The sequence below is a fragment of the Miscanthus floridulus genome, chromosome 3, assembly GCF_019320115.1.
Source record: "Miscanthus floridulus cultivar M001 chromosome 3, ASM1932011v1, whole genome shotgun sequence".
Lineage (NCBI taxonomy): Eukaryota > Viridiplantae > Streptophyta > Magnoliopsida > Poales > Poaceae > Miscanthus > Miscanthus floridulus.
In genome coordinates, this window is record NC_089582.1 from 47,934,504 (window position 1) to 47,952,740 (window position 18,237).

Sequence of the window (18,237 nt, forward strand, 5' to 3'; positions counted from 1 at the left end):
GTTAAGAAAAAACATTGAATTGTAGTGGTAACTTGTACAACTTTGCTTTATTACCTGCAACAGTGTGATGCACCCTGACATTGTAGCGTACGCGCCTCTAGGACGGCGGCAAGCCTCGCAAAGCTGACGGTACAGGATGGCAAGTATAGCCGAGCCCCAACTCCTATTGTTGGCATCCTCCCAGTTCAAAAGGCACGGGATGTACATCCAGGACGCCGTGTCTCCAGTGCCGTCAGGGAAGAGAACCGTACCTAACATGTGGAGGACGTAGGCCCGACAGTAGTATGTCACGGTCTCGGCGTCTACGTTGGGTGGGCACTCCCGAAACTGCTGACGAAGCCACCTCAGGGACACCCCACTGCTGTGCCGTTTCTTGCCAGCCTCAACTGCCGCTAGGGGCCGTCCCAAGAAGTGCTCAATCCGCTGCTGCCATCCTTCAGACTCCGTGTCTCCTGTCACTGGGAATCCTCGGATTTTGACTCCAAGGATCATGGCAACGTCCTCGAGAGTGACCGTCATCTCCCCGCATGGTAGGTGAAAGCTGTGTGTCTCCGGACGCCACCGATCTATCAACGCCGTCAGCGCCGCTGGGTTGAAAGGTGGCGTGCCTCGACGACAAACACGAGCAACGGTAGCAAGGTTCGCCAGCTTCAGGAGGGGCGTGTACCTCTCGTCGTAGACCATGGTCGTAGAGGCCTCATGTGTCATTGGCCTCAGCACATTCAAAACCTGCAAAAAAACAAGCATGAAAAAGTATTAGTTCATGTCACTTTATAAAGAGCATGGACTATAGAGCAAAACATGAACAATGTAATGTTTTCATACGAATTGTTGAATATACCTCTCCGTTCTCGATCCTCCGAGCCTGGTGGTGCTCATCAAACCTTGGATCAAGAAGGGGGAACCGATCCATCCTGCAACATAAGCAATGCCAAACCATTAGTATAAGTTAAAGCATGTGTATGTGGTACGAAGTAACATAAAAATAAAAAAAACAAAAGTAAACCAATGTACCATTACTCAAAGCAATTCTAGTAGCTAGCTTGATAGATACCTATTGTCTAAGTAGTTCAGGACATTTTCTCTTATTGTGGCTTGGCTTATGGCAACCAGAGCAACGGCTCTTTTGGGTGTCCTCTACAAAATGTCTCCCAACCTTACTCGTGGTTGATCTACCTTTCGTGGCTCGATCCATGTCCATCCTGAACCGCTTCCGCCGCCTAGGTCCTCTACTCTTCCAGAGTAAACCAAGATCAGCCACATACTTGGGGCCATCATAAGTAGGCCATTGACTCTCGTCAAGAAATGGCTCGAATTGAGGATTCTAGGTGCTCATTAGGTTCCTCAAAGAGAACTTCACAGCCATACGGGGAGGGACCTCAGGGTCAACACGTCTAAGGCGATAGGCTGTAATCATGTGGGAGCAAGGCCTATGGTATATGATCGGTTTTCCACATGTACACTTGTTCTCATTGATCACTACTTTATGTTTTCGAGCACCCCGGTCTTCACCACCAATGTTAGTTCCGCCACCCTCTAGAATCTCATATCCATGGTTGATCGGATCGAAACATGAACCCTTCTATCGTTTAGACTTTTTCTTTGAGAAAGCTAGTTCCTGAGATGCTAAAAGTGGCCAAGCTTTGCCTGCTGTCCATAGAGACCTCGCATGCTTCTTCCTCGAAACGAACCAAGAATTCAACTTGTAGAAGGTGAATGAGGCAATAGCAGTCACAGGCAGACCACGACAACCTCTTAGAAGGCTGTTGAACATCTCTGCCATGTTACTAGTCATGAAGCTCCATCTCCAACCACCCGTGTCATATGCAAGTGACCACTTATCCTTCGACGCCATCAACTCGCTCAAGAATTGCCTGCCATCAACATTTGTGGCTAACTTCAGGGCATCTAACTTGTCTTTGAATAATTGAACCTCTTGCTGCCTGCAAACCTCCTCAAATAATTTGAAGTTGTCCTTTGTGTGATCACGCCTTATAAGATTCTGAGCAAGGTGTCTGGTGCACCACCGGTGATGTATTTGGCCGTAACCAGGAATCTCTTGTTCTACGGCATTCAGAATGCCAGCATGCCTATCGGATATCACACAAACATCACGTCCCAGACCAATTACCACTTGTCTTACTAGCCTGAGAAACCAACACCAACTATCTGTGTCCTCCTTCCGAACAATCGCAAAGGCCAATGGCACAAGCTGGTCCTCTGCATCTATCCCAATACAAATAAGCATTGTGCCTTCAAATTTTCCTGTAAGAAAGGTCCCGTCAATTGAGACGACGGGCCTGCAATGCTTGAATGCTTCGATGCTCTGCCCGAACGCCCAAAACGCCCTTCCAAATACCTGGCTACCATTCCTTGTTTCACCCTCCTTAGGTAAATACTCGAAGTGCATCCTAGGATTTACAGCCCTCATTGCGTTCAACATTATAGGGAGGCGCTCATAAGCTTCTTCCCAATTTCTAAATATTATTTCCAGTGCACGCTGCTTTGCCCTCCATGCTTTCCCATACTTGACATAGTAATTGTACCGTTGGAAGATGATCTCAACCAACGTAGACACCGTAATGGTTGGCATATGCTTCACCACGGGGCATAATTACCTTGCAATGAACCTAGAATTGAGCTACAGATGGTTCTCTTCTGCCTCAGCAGTGGCACAAACATGTGGTTGCTTCACTGAGGTAATCTTCCATTTGCCTGCCTTCGTCTTCCTAGCACATACTCTCCAACCACACTGTTGTTCTTCACAAGCAACAGTGTACCTCTTCTCCTTGAATGAATTGATGACCCTAAAAGGTCGGTTGTGTACAATGGAGTACTCTTGCAACCATGATTTCAACTCATCCATGGTAGCAAACAATATGCCCTTCCGTATGATGAGGCAACCGCTAACATCAGGCACAGTTGTATCACTTGGCCCACCATCAGCTACTGCCCTATGACCATGGCTAAGGTCCTCGAAATCACCAACTAGTGGATCTCTCCAAGGCAAGACCCTAGACAATATCTCTATTTCCCTAAAATTCAGACGACCAACAGGGCGATCGTCATCAGAGTCTTCGGCTATCTCCTCTACGAAGGACTCATCATCTCCAGCTATCTCCATGTCAAAACTTTTCGTAGCCCTAGCATCACCAAAGTCTTCTTCACTACTAAGATCATCTTCGTCGCTAAGCTCATCCTCAATAGAAAAGTCTCTGCTAGCGTCGTCCAAACCTTCTTCTGCATCAACAATTACATAATCATCATCCTCTTCATCACTATCATGATTGCCCTCACCATCGGCAACCGGATTCTCTTCCTCATCTCCACCGTAGCCTAGTTGTGTGACAAGTATTTCTTCTTCAGGCAAAGGACCATAACCTATGTGAGCAGGGGAAGATGGCCATGCTTCGAAGTTATCATTTCCTAAGCCGGACTCCTTACTTACTACTAAATCCAAAGATCGCACTTCTGAGGCCAATACAACTGCCTTGTAATCATTCCATTCAGTCTCGCTTGTAATTTTGAGCAACCGCTTGATCCGAGGACCCTTCGATGACCCAATATCTATGACACCTTTAAACTGAACATGCACGTCTCCTTCATTCCAGCCTAACTTAACCTTCACTCGTTTCACTAACTGGGTCAAAGATGGTGTTTCAGAAAAAATCAACAACTCCTCACACATGTCCAGAAATTCCAAACTATCATCTCTTGTCCTAACAATACGGCCTCCATGATGCAACCTCACTAATTTATCCATCTACAGCCATCACACAACAAGTAGTATAACATATGAATATATTTCAATCCAATAAGTAGAAACTAAAATATATCATTTCATCGTTTTTCAACCCTAACAACATAATCATTTCTAGTCATAACAAATTGAAATGTAATGACCAACAAATAAATAAAATACATAGTAACCCTAATGACCAACAAATAACTAACCCTAATGACACCTACAATAAACAAATAACCCTAATGACCAAAATAACTAGAAACCAAACTAACCTAACATGTTCATCACATAAAACAGTTAAACAATAATGCACTCAATAATCCTAAGCCATACATTTTGCAAATGCAAACACAAATATACCAAATCACCAAACAACCATGATTCCAAATGATTAGGGACAATGTAAGCACATCTACGTGGATAGAATGGAGGAGGGGAGGGACCATTACCTTGAGGAAGCTTCGGGAGCCGAGATCATGGCACCGGGGGTCGATTTTGGGGGTTAGGGTTTGCTGGCGGCGCGGGGGAGAAGAGAAAGAGAGGGAGGCCGGCGGTTTCAGAATGAAGGGAGGAAGAAGAAGGGGCCTCGGCGCGGCCTAAAGGGTCCAGACCTCGGCGTTGAGTCGGGTCACGCCGAGGTCTAGAGGCTCGGCGTTAAGTGACCCAAAGCCGAGCTGCTGGGCCACCGTGCTTTATTGGGCCGCCTGGGCCGCGCTCCGGATGGGGCCAGAGCTCGGCGCGCAGTACGTCCGCGCCGAGGTTGGGTACTTGGCGTCGGCTGACACGACGCCGACATCTCGGACCCACGCGCCAACGTGTCGACGACGACCCCGGTCGTCCGTGACGTGGCAATACCTCGGCGTCGAGTGACACGACGCCGAGCCTCATATCTCGGCGTTATGTGCTAAGACGGCTAAAAATGGTCTATTTTCAGAAAATGTTTTGACGTTGGTATTTTTCTAAAAATTATTTTCAAGAGAGACCAAAATACGAAAATTTCACCTGGGGATCAAGGGTCTGGCGAGGGACGCATACAGCGCAGCGAGATAGGCGGAGATGGACGGCCAAAAGCTCGAGGTCAACTGTCTATACCTGGAAATCCCTGCTTCGGAGTACACTGCTGCTGAGGAGGACTCGCTTGCAAGACTCGAGCATGGACATGAGGTGGCCGGAGCACCACGCGGGCAGGAGCACCAGCGCGGGCGTCGCCATTGGAAGAGTCGGTGCAACTCTGTAAGCGTAACTTCACTGCTTTTCATTTTCCTTTTCCCTTTCTGAGAGTACATGCTCTTGATTCGTCCCAGAGACTGCTCGCTCGGGCGCTTTCGCGGTATTCTCCACGCACCTCAAGGTTGCTGGATGCTTGAGCTTAGAGGCATCGCATCACGAGTGACAGAGTTGTCTTCGTATCTTACTGCAGTCAAGGTGCTGGATGGAATGCCGCTGAGGTGAATGCATGGTCAAGAATAGTGTTATTGCCTTCACATAGCTCGTGGTCTTTGACGATGATCAGTAGCAACGGGGAAGTTTTGGTCAATTGATGAGGAATTAGATGTGATATATGTCAAACTCGAAATATGTCTCTCTGTACAGGACTGAATTCTGATGATCCTGAACATTTGCATGTGACTTGTGTTTCCTCAGGAGCATTGGGTAAGGACGAGGCGGCCCTCTATCGGTTTCTCTATATTGAGACGAGGACAAGCCTGCGCTCCTAACTTATCCGGATGTAGCCTTAAATCATGTGCCTTTGTTGCTTCTAGATTTTTTTTGGTAAAGGTAGCAAGCTTGGCCATAGATAAAGCGACTTCCTGTGTGGTAGACATGTCTTGCTTCCAAGGATTGTTCTTCTGTCCAAAGGCTGCGTTGCTGTTGCTTCACAATTTCTGTGGGTACCACATCACACCTCAAGGACACAAGGTCAGTTATGATGTTTTTTCTTGCGTTATTAATTCAGGCAACCAACCAACCAATTAACATTCTTAACATGTTATTAGGTCGGGTTCTTACATGGTTGTTTTTTATGGTGTATGTTAAGTATTGCAGTTAGGAGCAGCTCCGATTGCAGCTGATGTGCCTGTGCCATTTGTCGATGACCTTGCAGATCACTTGCTGATGTCCTTGATTTTTTCAGGTAGCATATCATGACATTTGCTGAATTCTGTGGGAGGAATTTGGAGGAATCTGGAGGAATTCGGGAGAGGGTGAACAGTGTTTTCAGCCGTGAACAGTAGATTCCGGCTGATTTTAAGGGCAGGTGAACGGCCCTGTATTACTATGATTTCGTATGGAGGTGGTCCCCCTGATGTTGTAATCTTGGTTTCTTCCCTGCAGTTTAGGGTCTGTAATGTGCTTGGGACTATTTTGTAGTGTGCCTATGTGATCGATGATTTTTCAAAATCATCGAAGCATGTACACCATTTTGGTTGTTTAATTTGTGTTGTCCTAAATGTCACCGTAGCGTTAGCATGGGCAATATACTAGTCTCTCTAAACTGAAATTTGCTAATGCATAAGAAACCTAGAGACAGTCTTACACTTATTCCATGAATGTTGCTTCTCTAGAATCATTTGGGAAAAGGTTGGCACATGGATTATGGCAATGGCACTGAGGCCGGCAAATTGGGTCCAGACTAATGACTTGGGACAATGGTTTGTTGACATGGGCAACAGCGGTCAGAGAAGTACAAGAGACGGATTATGGTCAATGATCATGCTAACTGTCTGGGAAATCTGGAAAGAGAGGATTTTCAACAAGATCACCAGAACTGCTGAACAAGTTTTCAGTGCAATTCAGGATGAGGCCAAGGTGTGGATACGTGCTGGGAACAGAGGCCTGGAAATGGTGCTGCCATTGACGGCGCAGCTGCCAGGAGAGGCGCCAATCAGGCCTATAGTTTAGATGATTAGTTTCTTAGGAATAGCTATTACAAGTATTATGTAATTTAGCTTATGAACTGTAGGGGTGGTGTGGTCTTCACTGTATTATGAAGCCATGCAAAATGGACGCTCCTTGCTCCAGAGAATTGTATTTGCCCTGCTCTTCTCTTATCAATGAAAGCTGGTAACGGATCTTTGGGAAAAAAAATTGCTAATGCATTGGCCAGTGGGTGGATGATTTTCTTGTGCTTGCGCTTGCATAGTGGAATTGTGATTCCTTTTCTTGGTTTTCTATGTTCTTTGTTATCATTCTGTGACCCACAAGCTGACTATCTGCTTATCATTACACAGATAGTCTGATTCTATTTGCTTAAATGATTGAATCCATGTTGTGGGCTTGTTTATTTTCTCTGAGTAAGAAATCACCAATCTTTGATAGACATTGATTGGGGGTGGCGAGGTCTGTTCAGCCCCAACAAGGCAGCGCAGGCGTGACGCGATGGTATCGGGTTAGGACGAGGAGAGGGAGCGTTGGAATGGAACGGACGAGGTCCGGGAGCCGACCAACAGTGCTAGGCTTCGACGGGCCAGGCCCATGCGAGACTCAAGAGAAAAGTAATTAAGAAAAAATAATTTGTTAGACGAGCTGCTTTGACATCGGTATAATTTTTAGAAAGAGGAGTATCTGAGCAATTCCCCTTTTTTTCTACTGTATTATGGCAATACATATTTCAGTATCTATAGAAGTAAGAACATTTATTGGTTTTGAATCAATCACAATGTTCAATTTGTAAAAAAAAAGCAGCCATGCAGAAGTGTTGCCGACTTGCCGTTAATCTTCCACCCAATTTGCTAATTTCACAACTACACTTAGTAGCTGAGACATGCAACATTTCATACAACATATATTTCTAAATGTATCCCATTCGTTACATTTCAAGATTTTTTTTTGAAGACATCACCGGAGGGGTGAGAGCCCCACCTGAATGGATTTTCCATTGATTCCGGCGAGCCGGTGGATGCAGGGTGCCAAGGCACCTACAGGGTCGAGGACCCGTAGTCATATTTAGATTACAAATGAGGAGTTAGGAGAGCTTAGTTCATTACAAACATTGCGCACCACTTGTCAACTATCCATCGATCTTCGACTTTTAGGCGGCAGCTCCAGAGGCGACATGCTTCTTTGGCAGTAGCAAGCAGCCGCCGAAGGCAAGGCTGTTGCTGATGGAAGACGACGTCGTGCCTATGGTTCCAAGCTTGCCAGCAACAGAGGAGAATCATTGTAGAAAAGAGCTTTGATGGCACCTCAGCCGGCCTGGGCAATTCCCAGAGCCTTTTGACAGGAGGGATAGGCAGGTCTCTCCATCCAAGGTGGTTCCAGAAAGATCTAGCGACCGTGCACTGGAAGATGAGATGGTCACATGTCTCAGCGGATTGGCCGCAGAGTTCGCAAATGTCGTCATCCAGGACATGCTTGTTGTGGAGGTTTGCTCGGCACTGAATTCTTTCATGGAGCAGCAACCAACCGAAGAACCGAACCCGGGGGGAGCACGGCTTTTCCAGACGAAGTTGTCGATCATACTGACTTGTCCGTAGTGTGTCGAGACACGATATATGCTGCCGGTGTCCAGCCTGTTCGCCGTGCAAGTAAACTTGCTGGAGCGTTCATCTGGCTGCTGTTGTAGGTTGATGGAAGCGATGATAGCCTCGACCTCAGCCTTCTCGCTGCATGCCTGGGGAGAGAGTCGCGGCACCAGGATGGTCGCAAGGCCGCGAATGCATACTTCCCTGACTGAAACATTTGGCTGAGTGCAGTGACTGAGTAGGCAGGGAAATTTGAGTGCCAGCGTGGTGCCCTCTGTCCATGAATCCCACCAGAACGTCGTAGATGCACCATCTCCAATGACGACCTTGGTTATACATCTGTATGCTGGCAGTAGAGATTTTAGGCCATCCCAGTGGTTACCGTCATTGGCTCCCTCCAATGTTGATAGGTCTGTGTGTTGCCATGCCCAGGCTACCCATGCTGACTCTTCTGGATGGTGTAGGCGGTGCAGCAGTTTAAGGAGGAGGCAGGTGTTCTATGTAGCCAGATCGCGCACCCCCAATCCTCCTTCAACTTTTGGCTTCTAGGCAACCTCCCATCGTACTAGGCATTTGCTTCCTGAGGTCTTATCTGTTCCAGCCCAGAGGAAGGCACGCCGTTTCTTGTCAATGGCCGCGATCACTCCCGGTGGGAGGGCCACAGCTTGCATCATATAGGTTGCAAGGCCGTCAAGTGCCGAATTGATGAGGACAAGCCGCCCTTGGTGGTTCAGGAGGGCTGACTGCCACCCAGCAAGCCGACGGTCCACTTTGGAGATGAGCGGGGTGAAAGCGGCGAGATTCAACTTGACATTGGACAGAGGCAAACCTAGGTATACATGTGGGAAGGACCCCTTTTGACACTGCAGGATACGCACAACGCGCTGAAGGCGGTTCTCAGGAACGTGCATGGGCACCAGAGTGCTTTTGGAGAAGTTGATCTTAAGTCCAGTGGCCAGTGCAAAGTCATCTAATGTTGTCTTTAGCCGCCTGACATCAGTCAGCTCCGCACGGACTAGCAGTAGCGTGTCGTCTGCATATTGTAAGACTGGGCATGGACCGTCAATGGAGGGGTGACGGATGCCCGAGTCTTGTTTGATCAGCTGCTGTAAGACATCAGCCACCAGAAGAAAGAGGTATGGGGACAGTGCATCACCTTGCCGCAGCCCCCTTCTGCACTTGATCCATCCGAGCTCTGTTGCATAAACAAAGTTCTCTGAAATTGATCTGCCTTTGATAAAACCGGTCTGGTCGATGTCAATCAACTGCTGAACGTGCCTTTGCAGCCTGGTGGTAAGAATCTTGGTGATAATCTTGATCGGGCAATTCTGGAGGGAGACCGGCCTAAAATCTTTCGGAGCTGTGGCCCCCTGACATTTGGGCAGCAGAACAATGTATGCCCGGTTGATGCGGTCTAGATCCACCGTGCCGTTGTAAAAGCTTGAGAGGAAGCTGAGGATGTCGTCTTTGATGGCAGTCCAAGCAGTCACATACCAGGCTGGGCCGAATCCATCGGGTCCAGGGGCGCTATTGATGTTCATTGATTTAACTGCATTGAGAGCTTCACCTTCAGAGAAAGGAGCCACCAGGTCGGCCAGAGCAGCAGCATGCGTCACAGGGTAGAGTTTTGCCACATCGAAATTCCATCTCGTGTCGTCAGGCACACCAAGGATGCTGGTGTAGTAATTGGTCATGGCCTCAGACTTCGCCGCATGATTGACCAGAACTATGCCATCCACAGTTATTGCCACAATTCGCTTCATTCTTTGGCGGCAAGATGCACGAGCGTGGAAGAATTTGGTGTTGGCGTCACCTTCCTTGAGGCTTTTCATTTTTCCCCGCTGCTTCCAGTAAGCCGCTTTCTGGCTGAGGAATAGCTGCAACCGGTTTGAGCACTGGTCCCTGAGACAACATTCACCTGGAGAGAGTGATCTGAATTCTTCCAAGTAGTCAAATAAGCAAGTGAGGAAGTAGCAATTATGGTATATGAATGGGGGGGGGGGAGCGATGCTTACGCAGCCAAACCTTTGATGCTAGCCGAGCCGCCTTGACCTGTGCAACCATGACACGAGCAGCATCCCCAGTGCGAGAGACAGACTGCCAAGAAGGGAGAACAGAGTGTAGGAAGGAGGGGTCCAGGGGCCAAGACCTCTCTAGTCTGAAAATGCTGGGCTTAGGAATATTAGTTTGGATGGAGGCAAGGATTGGAGTATGATCAGAGGTTGGACGGTGGCCGGAGGTGAGAGTGGAGCCAGGAAAGACGTTTCCGAACTCCGTGGTAAAGAAAGCACGATCCAGTCTAGCGAGTGTTGGCTCAGCCCTTTTGTTTGTCCAGGTGAACAGTCGGTCTAAGAGCGGCAGCTCGATCAGCTGCAGGTCATCAATCATTTGGTTGAACCTGGAGGCTAAGCTAGAGTTAAATGAAGTCGTATTCTTATCCAACGGTGCCCGAGTGAGGTTGGAATCCCCAATAATTATCCAGGGGTCGTTAATGGTGCTGGCAACGTTGCTCAAGTCGCTAAGGAACTGATCGGTGAAAGCATGGTCCGTAGGGCCATACACGTTAGTCAGGGCGAGGCGAAGGTCAGAAGTGGTTGACTGTAGGACCACAGTTATAGTGTACGCCGAGAAGTCATGGTGAACCAGGGTGAAGAGGCTGGAGCACCAGGCAGTAACCAGCCCACCACGAGTATCATTGGCCGGTTTAGCACGGAAGGCATCGAGGTTGGGGGGCATGAACGAGCGAAAGCAGAAACTGTCTACGACGTTAAGCTTGGTTTCCTGGAGGTAGACAAGCCGTGGGTGGTTCTTGTCGATGTTGTCTTTGACAACCACGCGTTTGTCAGACTGGCTGAGGCCACGCACATTCCAGGAGAGCACCACAAAGTTGTGATACGAACGATTCATGGATTCAGACTGAAACAACCAACGCCCGCTGAAGGCAGCAACGAGTTCCTGAGAGACAAAACAGACGGTGAGAGGACATTGCATGAACGAACAGAAACTAACACAGCAAGGTTCAAAGGCCTAAGAAAAAAGGACGGCGACGGAGAATCGCGATGACCGGTAAAGGCAGTGGCAATGCCAACCAGCCGAGCCGCAGGCGCAGCGTCGATCATGGGTAGCGACCGGTGGCCGCCGCCACCGCAACAGCACGCCTGCTGGGGCCGTCAAGACACGCGGCCTTGGCCAGACGGGAGAGGTCGAGCGCCATCAGAGGATTCTTCTTCTTGAGGATGCGGCAGGCAGAGACCTGCGCCTTGAGAATACATATGCTATAGACACGAGATTGATGGAGTGCCTCTGGGCCGAAGCTCTCGACTCGGGCGACTCAGCGGCGACGCCCCTCGCGCAGCCGCTGCCGCCGCCGTTTGCCCAGACCCCTCCGCCACCTTCACCCTCTGAGCCCAACCCCCTCTCTTCCACCACCCCAGCTACGCCGTCATTGCCTGAGGTGCCCCCGTCGCCTTGTCCTGTGCAACCCGACGTCGTCCCTCCCCGTGCTGCGTTCAAGTCTGCCGCTCAGGCTCCCGCCGGGAGGCCGGGCCACCGCTTCCAGGAGCTGCTTCTCCCCGACTTCTACTCCACGGCAGCGCCATTGTTGCTGGGAGTCCCTCTCCCCAAGCCAGGTACTCTCTGGCTTACACCCTCCTTCTCCTCCGCCCCCACCACCCTCAACTCCAACCAGGTCTCCAATATTCTCTCCTTCTGCTTGACGTCCCCTCCAGTGGTCTTGAAAGCACGATCCATTCGCCCATTCTTGTTCCACGTGTTAGTCGCGTCCGAGAATGTCGCTCGTTTCATTGCGCTGCGTGGTCACCTTCGTTTGGGATCCATGGAGGTCGACGTCCATGGCGACGAAGCACGTGCGGCGGCCGCGGCCGATCGTTTGGCTGGGCCCGCCTTCAATACGCCCCAACGGTCCCCCACTGTAACCCTCTCACATCCGGTTGCTTCGCTTGCTAAGGGCGTGTTTAGTTGCCCAAACTTTGCACATCCAAAAAGCACCGTGCACTGTAGTGGTACTGTAGCATTTCGTTTGTATTGGGTAATAATTGTCCAACCGTTGACTAATTAGGCTTAAAACGTTCGTCTCGCAAAGTATAACCAAACTGTGTAATTAGTTATTTTTTTACCTACATTTAATACTCCATGCATGTGTCCAAAGATTTGATGTGATATGATGTGATGGAGAATCTTGTACTATGCAAACTTTGATGATGCAAAATTGGTGAAACTAAACAAGGGCTAAGTCTGGGGGACAGAGCATTCATGCCAGGGCGGCCCAAAATGCGTCGTCACGTCAGGCAGCGCGGCTGACAATGGCGACCCCTGCATTTACCGTGCCAACAACCTTGCACTGTGCGGCGCACCGAGGCCCGTCCAGCCGGCCTCCTTCCTCCAGGCGGTGTTAAAGCCGCCTCAACCTACTCCCGTCACAGCGCCTAGACGCTTCCGTGCTAGCCCCAACGCTTGTTACCGCTGCCTCGCCGTCGACCATCACGTCAAGGATTGCCGCGACCCTGTCCGGTGTGGGCGCTGTGGTGGTTATGGCCACATGGTTCGCAACTGCAGAACTCCGCGCTCGGCGCGCCTGCGTTGGGCGGTCAAACGCTCCCCGCGCAACCCTGGGTCGCCGCCTCCTGCTTCGCACGGGGTGGCGAGGCCTGTCCCTGTCGTCCTGCATGTTCCCTCTCGCCCCGCGTCGTCGCCTCCCTCCTCCTCGGTCCTCCAGTCCCCCACCGTTGACCCCATCAACCGTGTAGCCTCCTCTAGCGCCAACCCACCAGCACCCCAGTTACCACCCATGGCACCGCCTCCCCGCGAGCCCACGAGTGCGCCGGACACCCCTCTCCCGCGGTTCGGCCCTGTGCGTCCCCCTGCCCGGGACCTGCCCCGCCCCTTCGGCAACCTGCGGCTCGTCCCTGGCTTCCCAGGCTTCGACTCGTTCTTCTACGGCCTGGTGCGCCCTTTCCCGCTTGCACCGCTGCCGCGCCTCCCGGTCATCCTCCCGTCGACGGTGCTGGAGCCGTGGGACCCGGTGCCCTCCACGCCTCTCTGCTCCTATCCGCTCCTCGCTCTCCCCTGGCACAACGTCGACAACACTACGCCCGCGCCGCCGCCGTCCCCGGCGGTCCAGCACCTCCAGCCGCGCCGCGGTCGTCGCCCGGTCGGGCGCCCGGGTCCTTCTGGTGCCCCTGAAGCCTCCTCGGGCCTACCGGTTGCTCCTGATCGCCTGCCGCAGCCTCGCCGCGGTCGCGCTCCTGCTGGGCGCCAACCTCAGCGTGCTAGCTCCAGGCTTGCTGCTCGGGAGTCTGGCTCCTTCGTCGACATGACCACAAAGGCGGTCAACAGGAAGGCTCTTCGGGAGAGCCTTGTACTCTACATTTCAAGATTGAACTAATAATAAAAACAAAAGGCACAAATTTGCAGGTCAGAACTAACTCTGGTTTTCACGTTGTTGTACACAGGAAAGCCAAAATCAAATACGGCATCATGCTAATCACGAACACACCTAATTCTGTCTTGAGCCTATTAGCCTCTGCTTCAGACATGCTATATTTCTTCTCTGCGACTAAAACCTCCAGCCGAAGCTTATCATTTTCACTAGTCACCAATACCATGTCGTATAACTTGTTCTTCACCATGGCATCTGCCCCCAATGACTCCAACCTCCATCTAGTTCTGTCTTCTTGTTTCCGGTGCATCACCTTTAATTCTACTCCTTTGTCTCTTTTTGTTCCTTTAATTGCGCATGGTACGCCAGGACCTCCCTTGTGAACGCTGGAGCCGCCTCCCTCGTGTCCTCTAATTCCTCTATCTTTACCTTAATTTCCTTCTCTGCTTCTCCTTGGTATGTATCAGCAGCGTTTATGAACACCAGAGCTGCCTTTCTTGTGTCCAATTCCTCTGTCTTTGCCTTGATTTGCTTTTCTGCTGCTTCTTGGTACGTATCGGCAGCGTCCATGAACACCAGAGCTGCCTTCCTTGTGTCCTCTAATTCCTCTATCTTTGCCTTCATTTCCTTCTCTGCTTCTCCTTGGTATGTATCGGCAGCGTTCATGAATACCAGAGCTGCCTTCCTTGTGTCCTCCAGTTCCTCTGTCTTTGCCTTGATTTGCTTTTCTGCTGCTTCTTGGTACGTATCGGCAGCGTCCATGAACACTAGAGCCGCCTTCCTTGTGTCCTCTAATTCCTCTATCTTTGCCTTGATTTGCTTCTCTGCTGCTTCTTGGTACGCATCGGCAGCGTCCATGAACACCAGAGCTGCCTTCCTTGAGTCCTCCAGTTCTTCCACCTTTTTCTTAATTTGTTTTTCTACTGCTTCTTGGTACGTATCGGCAGCGTCCATGAACACCAGAGCTGCCTTCCTTGTGTCCTCCAGTTCTCCCACCTTTTGCTTGATTTGTTTTTCTGCTGCTTCTTGGTAAGTATCGGCAGCGTCTATGAACATTAGAGCTGCCCTCCTCGTGTGCTCCAACTCCCGCACCCTATACCCCAGCGCTGCCTTCGTCTCCTTCAGTTCCTTCTGGAGTGTGTCCTTATCACCGAACAGCCTGGTATTCTCCCTCTCCAAGTCATCCACCTTCTTCTTCAAGTCCTCCACATGACTGCCCATGGTCTTCTCTACAGCTGAAATTCGTGTTAGAGGGGGAGTTAGAGGCCGGAGAGAGATGGGAATGCAAGCACGCTGCGCAGAAATTGGACAGTGAACAAAAAAAAAAAGTGATGTGTTTTGCTTACCTTTAGTCCCCAGTCGACGCCCGGTTGCACTCCCGGCTATAGCCCCGGCTACAGTCCCGACTGCAACCCCCACTGGACCAAATAAAGCCCCAACTGCAGCTCCCGCCACTTTCCCCACGGTACTCCCTGCAAAACCTCCCGCGGCCCCCACTCCAGCCTCGACGTAATCGCGCGGCTTCATCTTCCCCATGTTCTGCAAACTTGGAGAGTTCAGTGGCTTGTGGGCTTGCGGCCGTCGTCGCCCTGCTGGCGCTGCTGCTGTCACGCGCGTACTCAGTGGAGGTGGCAGATCGAAGCCCCAGCTGGCCAGCGTCCAGCCAAAGGATGCGGCGGTCCGTCGTCCTGCCCCTGCCGAACGGCCTAACCTGCATGCTTCGGGGTCTCTATAAGGGGGAAGAGAGAGGGAATGGAGTGTCGACGAGGAAGCGGGAAGAAGCAGAGGAGGGAAGGTATAGAGTTAGAGTGTCGGTGCTGAAGGGGGAAGAAGAAGAAGTGGGAAGGCAGAGGATGCAGTACTGTCAGTAAGGAAGAAAGACGATGGCCGCGCGCGCGGCACAGTGACACAGAGTACCCTAGCTTGCCACCAGATGACACTACGCCCGTCCTCTCGAATCTCGATCCCCGCTCCTCTCTTGTGCTGTTCCGTGTCGTCCCCGGTTTCCATTTGCTCATGGCGATTTGCCTCTATGGTTACTGGTGCTGGGACACTGAGGTCTGAGGAGGTCGAGGTCGGGTCCGCCTCTCCGATCCAGGGAGAGGAGCTCCGACCGAGCCCCGCTGCCAACGTCACCGCCGCAGCTAGCTCTGTTGCTCTTGATTTTTTTTTATAAGGAACATTGCTCATGGCCTCTTGCTACCTTGGGCTAGGTGTTATCAGTGGACTACATCAAGCGGCGTTCTGCGACGCGAAACATTGATGGTTTCTGACTGTGATCCGTGAACGTTTTGTTTGGCAAATAATGTCAATGATTGCAGTCTGAAACTTTCTTTCGTTGTAAATAAAGGTTCCATTCTCGGTACCTAGTGTTAATACATGTGCTCATCAGCTAGCAGCCTATAGCATGACAAATAGTAAACTTGAATGTTATGTTAGTCTGAATGTACTGTAATTTTCAGAGACATTTCCCTGCTTCTCGGTGGCATGGCAGTGCTGGTATTTGGATTTTGATACGAAAGATAGAAATTGTTGGATATGGGGTTTGCAGGCCATTTCCTTTTTTTTTGCATGCCATTTCCTATTCAATGCTAAGGCCTATTTTCTCAATGCTAATAGCCACCAACCTATTGTATTTGTCAGATATATGGGACCTGGATACACCGTCTGTATTCCGGCCCATGGCTATCGACTGGGCTAAAGATGACCACAATGGGGCCCATGTACTCCTGGCGCAACAGCAGATGTGATGAGCAAGCCACCTGGCATATAGATAGCTTGCATTCCGATCTTCGAGGGATATGATAGAATAATCTATTTGTACTTTCTATACAACTATCTAGGAAACACATCTGTTAGCCGATGAGAATAAGACAAAACAGGTTCCATGCAATTTAGCAAAACTCAAAAATGTGAATGCCTTGACTTGATATTTATAACCAGGAATATTGATAAGTTTAACTAAGTATGTTGCGAATTTGATTTGCATAAGGATAAGAAATTCATGCTCATTAGTAAGTTGTCAAAATAACTTCTGGTTGTGAGTTATTGGTAAGCAAAATTATTGTTGCATAGTCGACAATGTAGACTAAAGTTCGTGGCATGATTTAATTGGGCAGCTTATTGCTTCTAAAATTAGTACCCGGATTAAGAGTGATAAATTTGCACAACCACATACTTATACTGCGATAGTTCATAGCAGTCATCTACATGTTTAACAATGGATCAAGTGAAACTCCCAAGCATACTGACGTTAAGGTGCAAATTGTGAAAGTTAGAACCCAAAATCTTACGGAACGCCTAGCGCCCGAACGGGACGTCGCGTCTGGATGCAGCTCCCTGCTCCACCCCGTCCGCTTAGACTCACGGCAAATCCGCCTCGTCCCACTCCGTTTCATGCGCCGCCCCATCCGCTCGGTTGCACGCGCGCGGGCCCTTTGGGACCATCCAGCCTGCTCCTTTCCACGCGCGCACGCGGTTCCGCTCGCTCTCTTTTGCACGCGCACGTGGGAATTTGAAAAGCGGATGTACTTTTGCAACCTCCAGAACTAGTTTTGCAACATCCAAAGAAAAACAATTGCAACATGCGTTTGAAAACAAATAAAACATTTGGAATAGAAAATTGCAACATACATTGAAGCCTTTGTAACACATGGAACATCATGATCTACTTTGCAACATCCAAATAAAACAGTTACAACATCCGTCTGGAAATAGCTGAAACACTTGAAACATACACTTGCAACATATGTGTATATCCATTGCAACACATGCAACATCCCCCGATATACTTTTGCAATATTCAAATAAAACACTTGCAACATCCATATGAAACACCTGCAACATGCATATGAAACACCTGAAACACTTACAACAAACGCATGAAACACTTACAACATCCAGATGAAACACTTGCAGCATGCATACGAAACACCTAAAATACTTGAAACATACCCTTGCAACATGGTGAATCAGCGCAACATCTTCTTCCTACTTGGGCGAATGGAGGCTCGTCGGCGTGGAGAGAGAGAGGGGGAGGGAAGGCTGTTGGTCTTGCACGAGCTGGCGTTGGAGAAGGATGGATGCACTCGGATCTTGCCGCTCCAGGTCTCGCTGCTCCAGATCTCAAAGTGGGGTGCAACAGTGGATGGAAGGCCACCAGTCTTGCATGAGTTGGCGCTGGAGAAGATGGAGGCACTTGGATCTCGCTGCTCTGAGTCTCGAAGTGGAGCGCGACAGTGGATGGAAGGCCACCGGTCTTGCATGAGCTAGCTGTTGATAGTCGTTAACATCAATTATAAACCGTCCACATATCCTACATATATACTTAATTCCATCACCAAACATAGGTCTATGGGTTTAAACTAATAAATTCTACGTGTTTTGGTGAATCTGTGTTTGCAGGAGAATTTAATCAGAAAACCATCAAGGAGGACCTATTCGTCAAAGCAAGTCACGTTTATCCGCAACGAAATCGACTTGGGAAGACTCCAGAGGGCAAACCACCAAAGATGGGGCCCACCCGTCACTGTGATAGGCTGGTTGGCCTATGGGGCCCACTAGTCAGCCCCTCGCTTCATATGTCAGTTCTCCATCGCCTCCTAGATTGCATCTATGTCGTCCTTTTAAGT

The 18,237-nt window shown here is 49.8% G+C and overlaps 2 protein-coding genes and 1 long non-coding RNA gene across 3 annotated transcripts; 2 read left to right on the top strand and 1 right to left on the bottom strand.

Moving 5' to 3' along the window:
• The first annotated feature begins 4,827 nt into the window (after positions 1–4,827).
• LOC136545661 (uncharacterized) lies at positions 4,828–6,187 on the top strand. Its single transcript, XR_010781125.1, has 3 exons — positions 4,828–4,964; positions 5,050–5,665; positions 5,880–6,187. It is a non-coding gene; the product is annotated as an uncharacterized lncRNA (long non-coding RNA).
• A 5,313-nt stretch (positions 6,188–11,500) lies between these two features.
• LOC136543690 (uncharacterized) lies at positions 11,501–13,612 on the top strand. Its single transcript, XM_066536072.1, has 2 exons — positions 11,501–12,139; positions 12,488–13,612. Exons 1-2 carry the CDS (start codon positions 11,501–11,503, stop codon positions 13,610–13,612), a joined length of 1,764 nt encoding a protein of 587 aa, XP_066392169.1.
• A 49-nt stretch (positions 13,613–13,661) lies between these two features.
• On the bottom strand, positions 13,662–15,142 carry LOC136543691 (uncharacterized). Its single transcript, XM_066536073.1, has 3 exons — positions 14,953–15,142; positions 13,971–14,841; positions 13,662–13,815 (listed from the first exon to the last, which is right to left on the bottom strand). Exons 1-3 carry the CDS (start codon positions 15,140–15,142, stop codon positions 13,662–13,664), a joined length of 1,215 nt encoding a protein of 404 aa, XP_066392170.1.
• Positions 15,143–18,237: the final 3,095 nt, after the last annotated feature.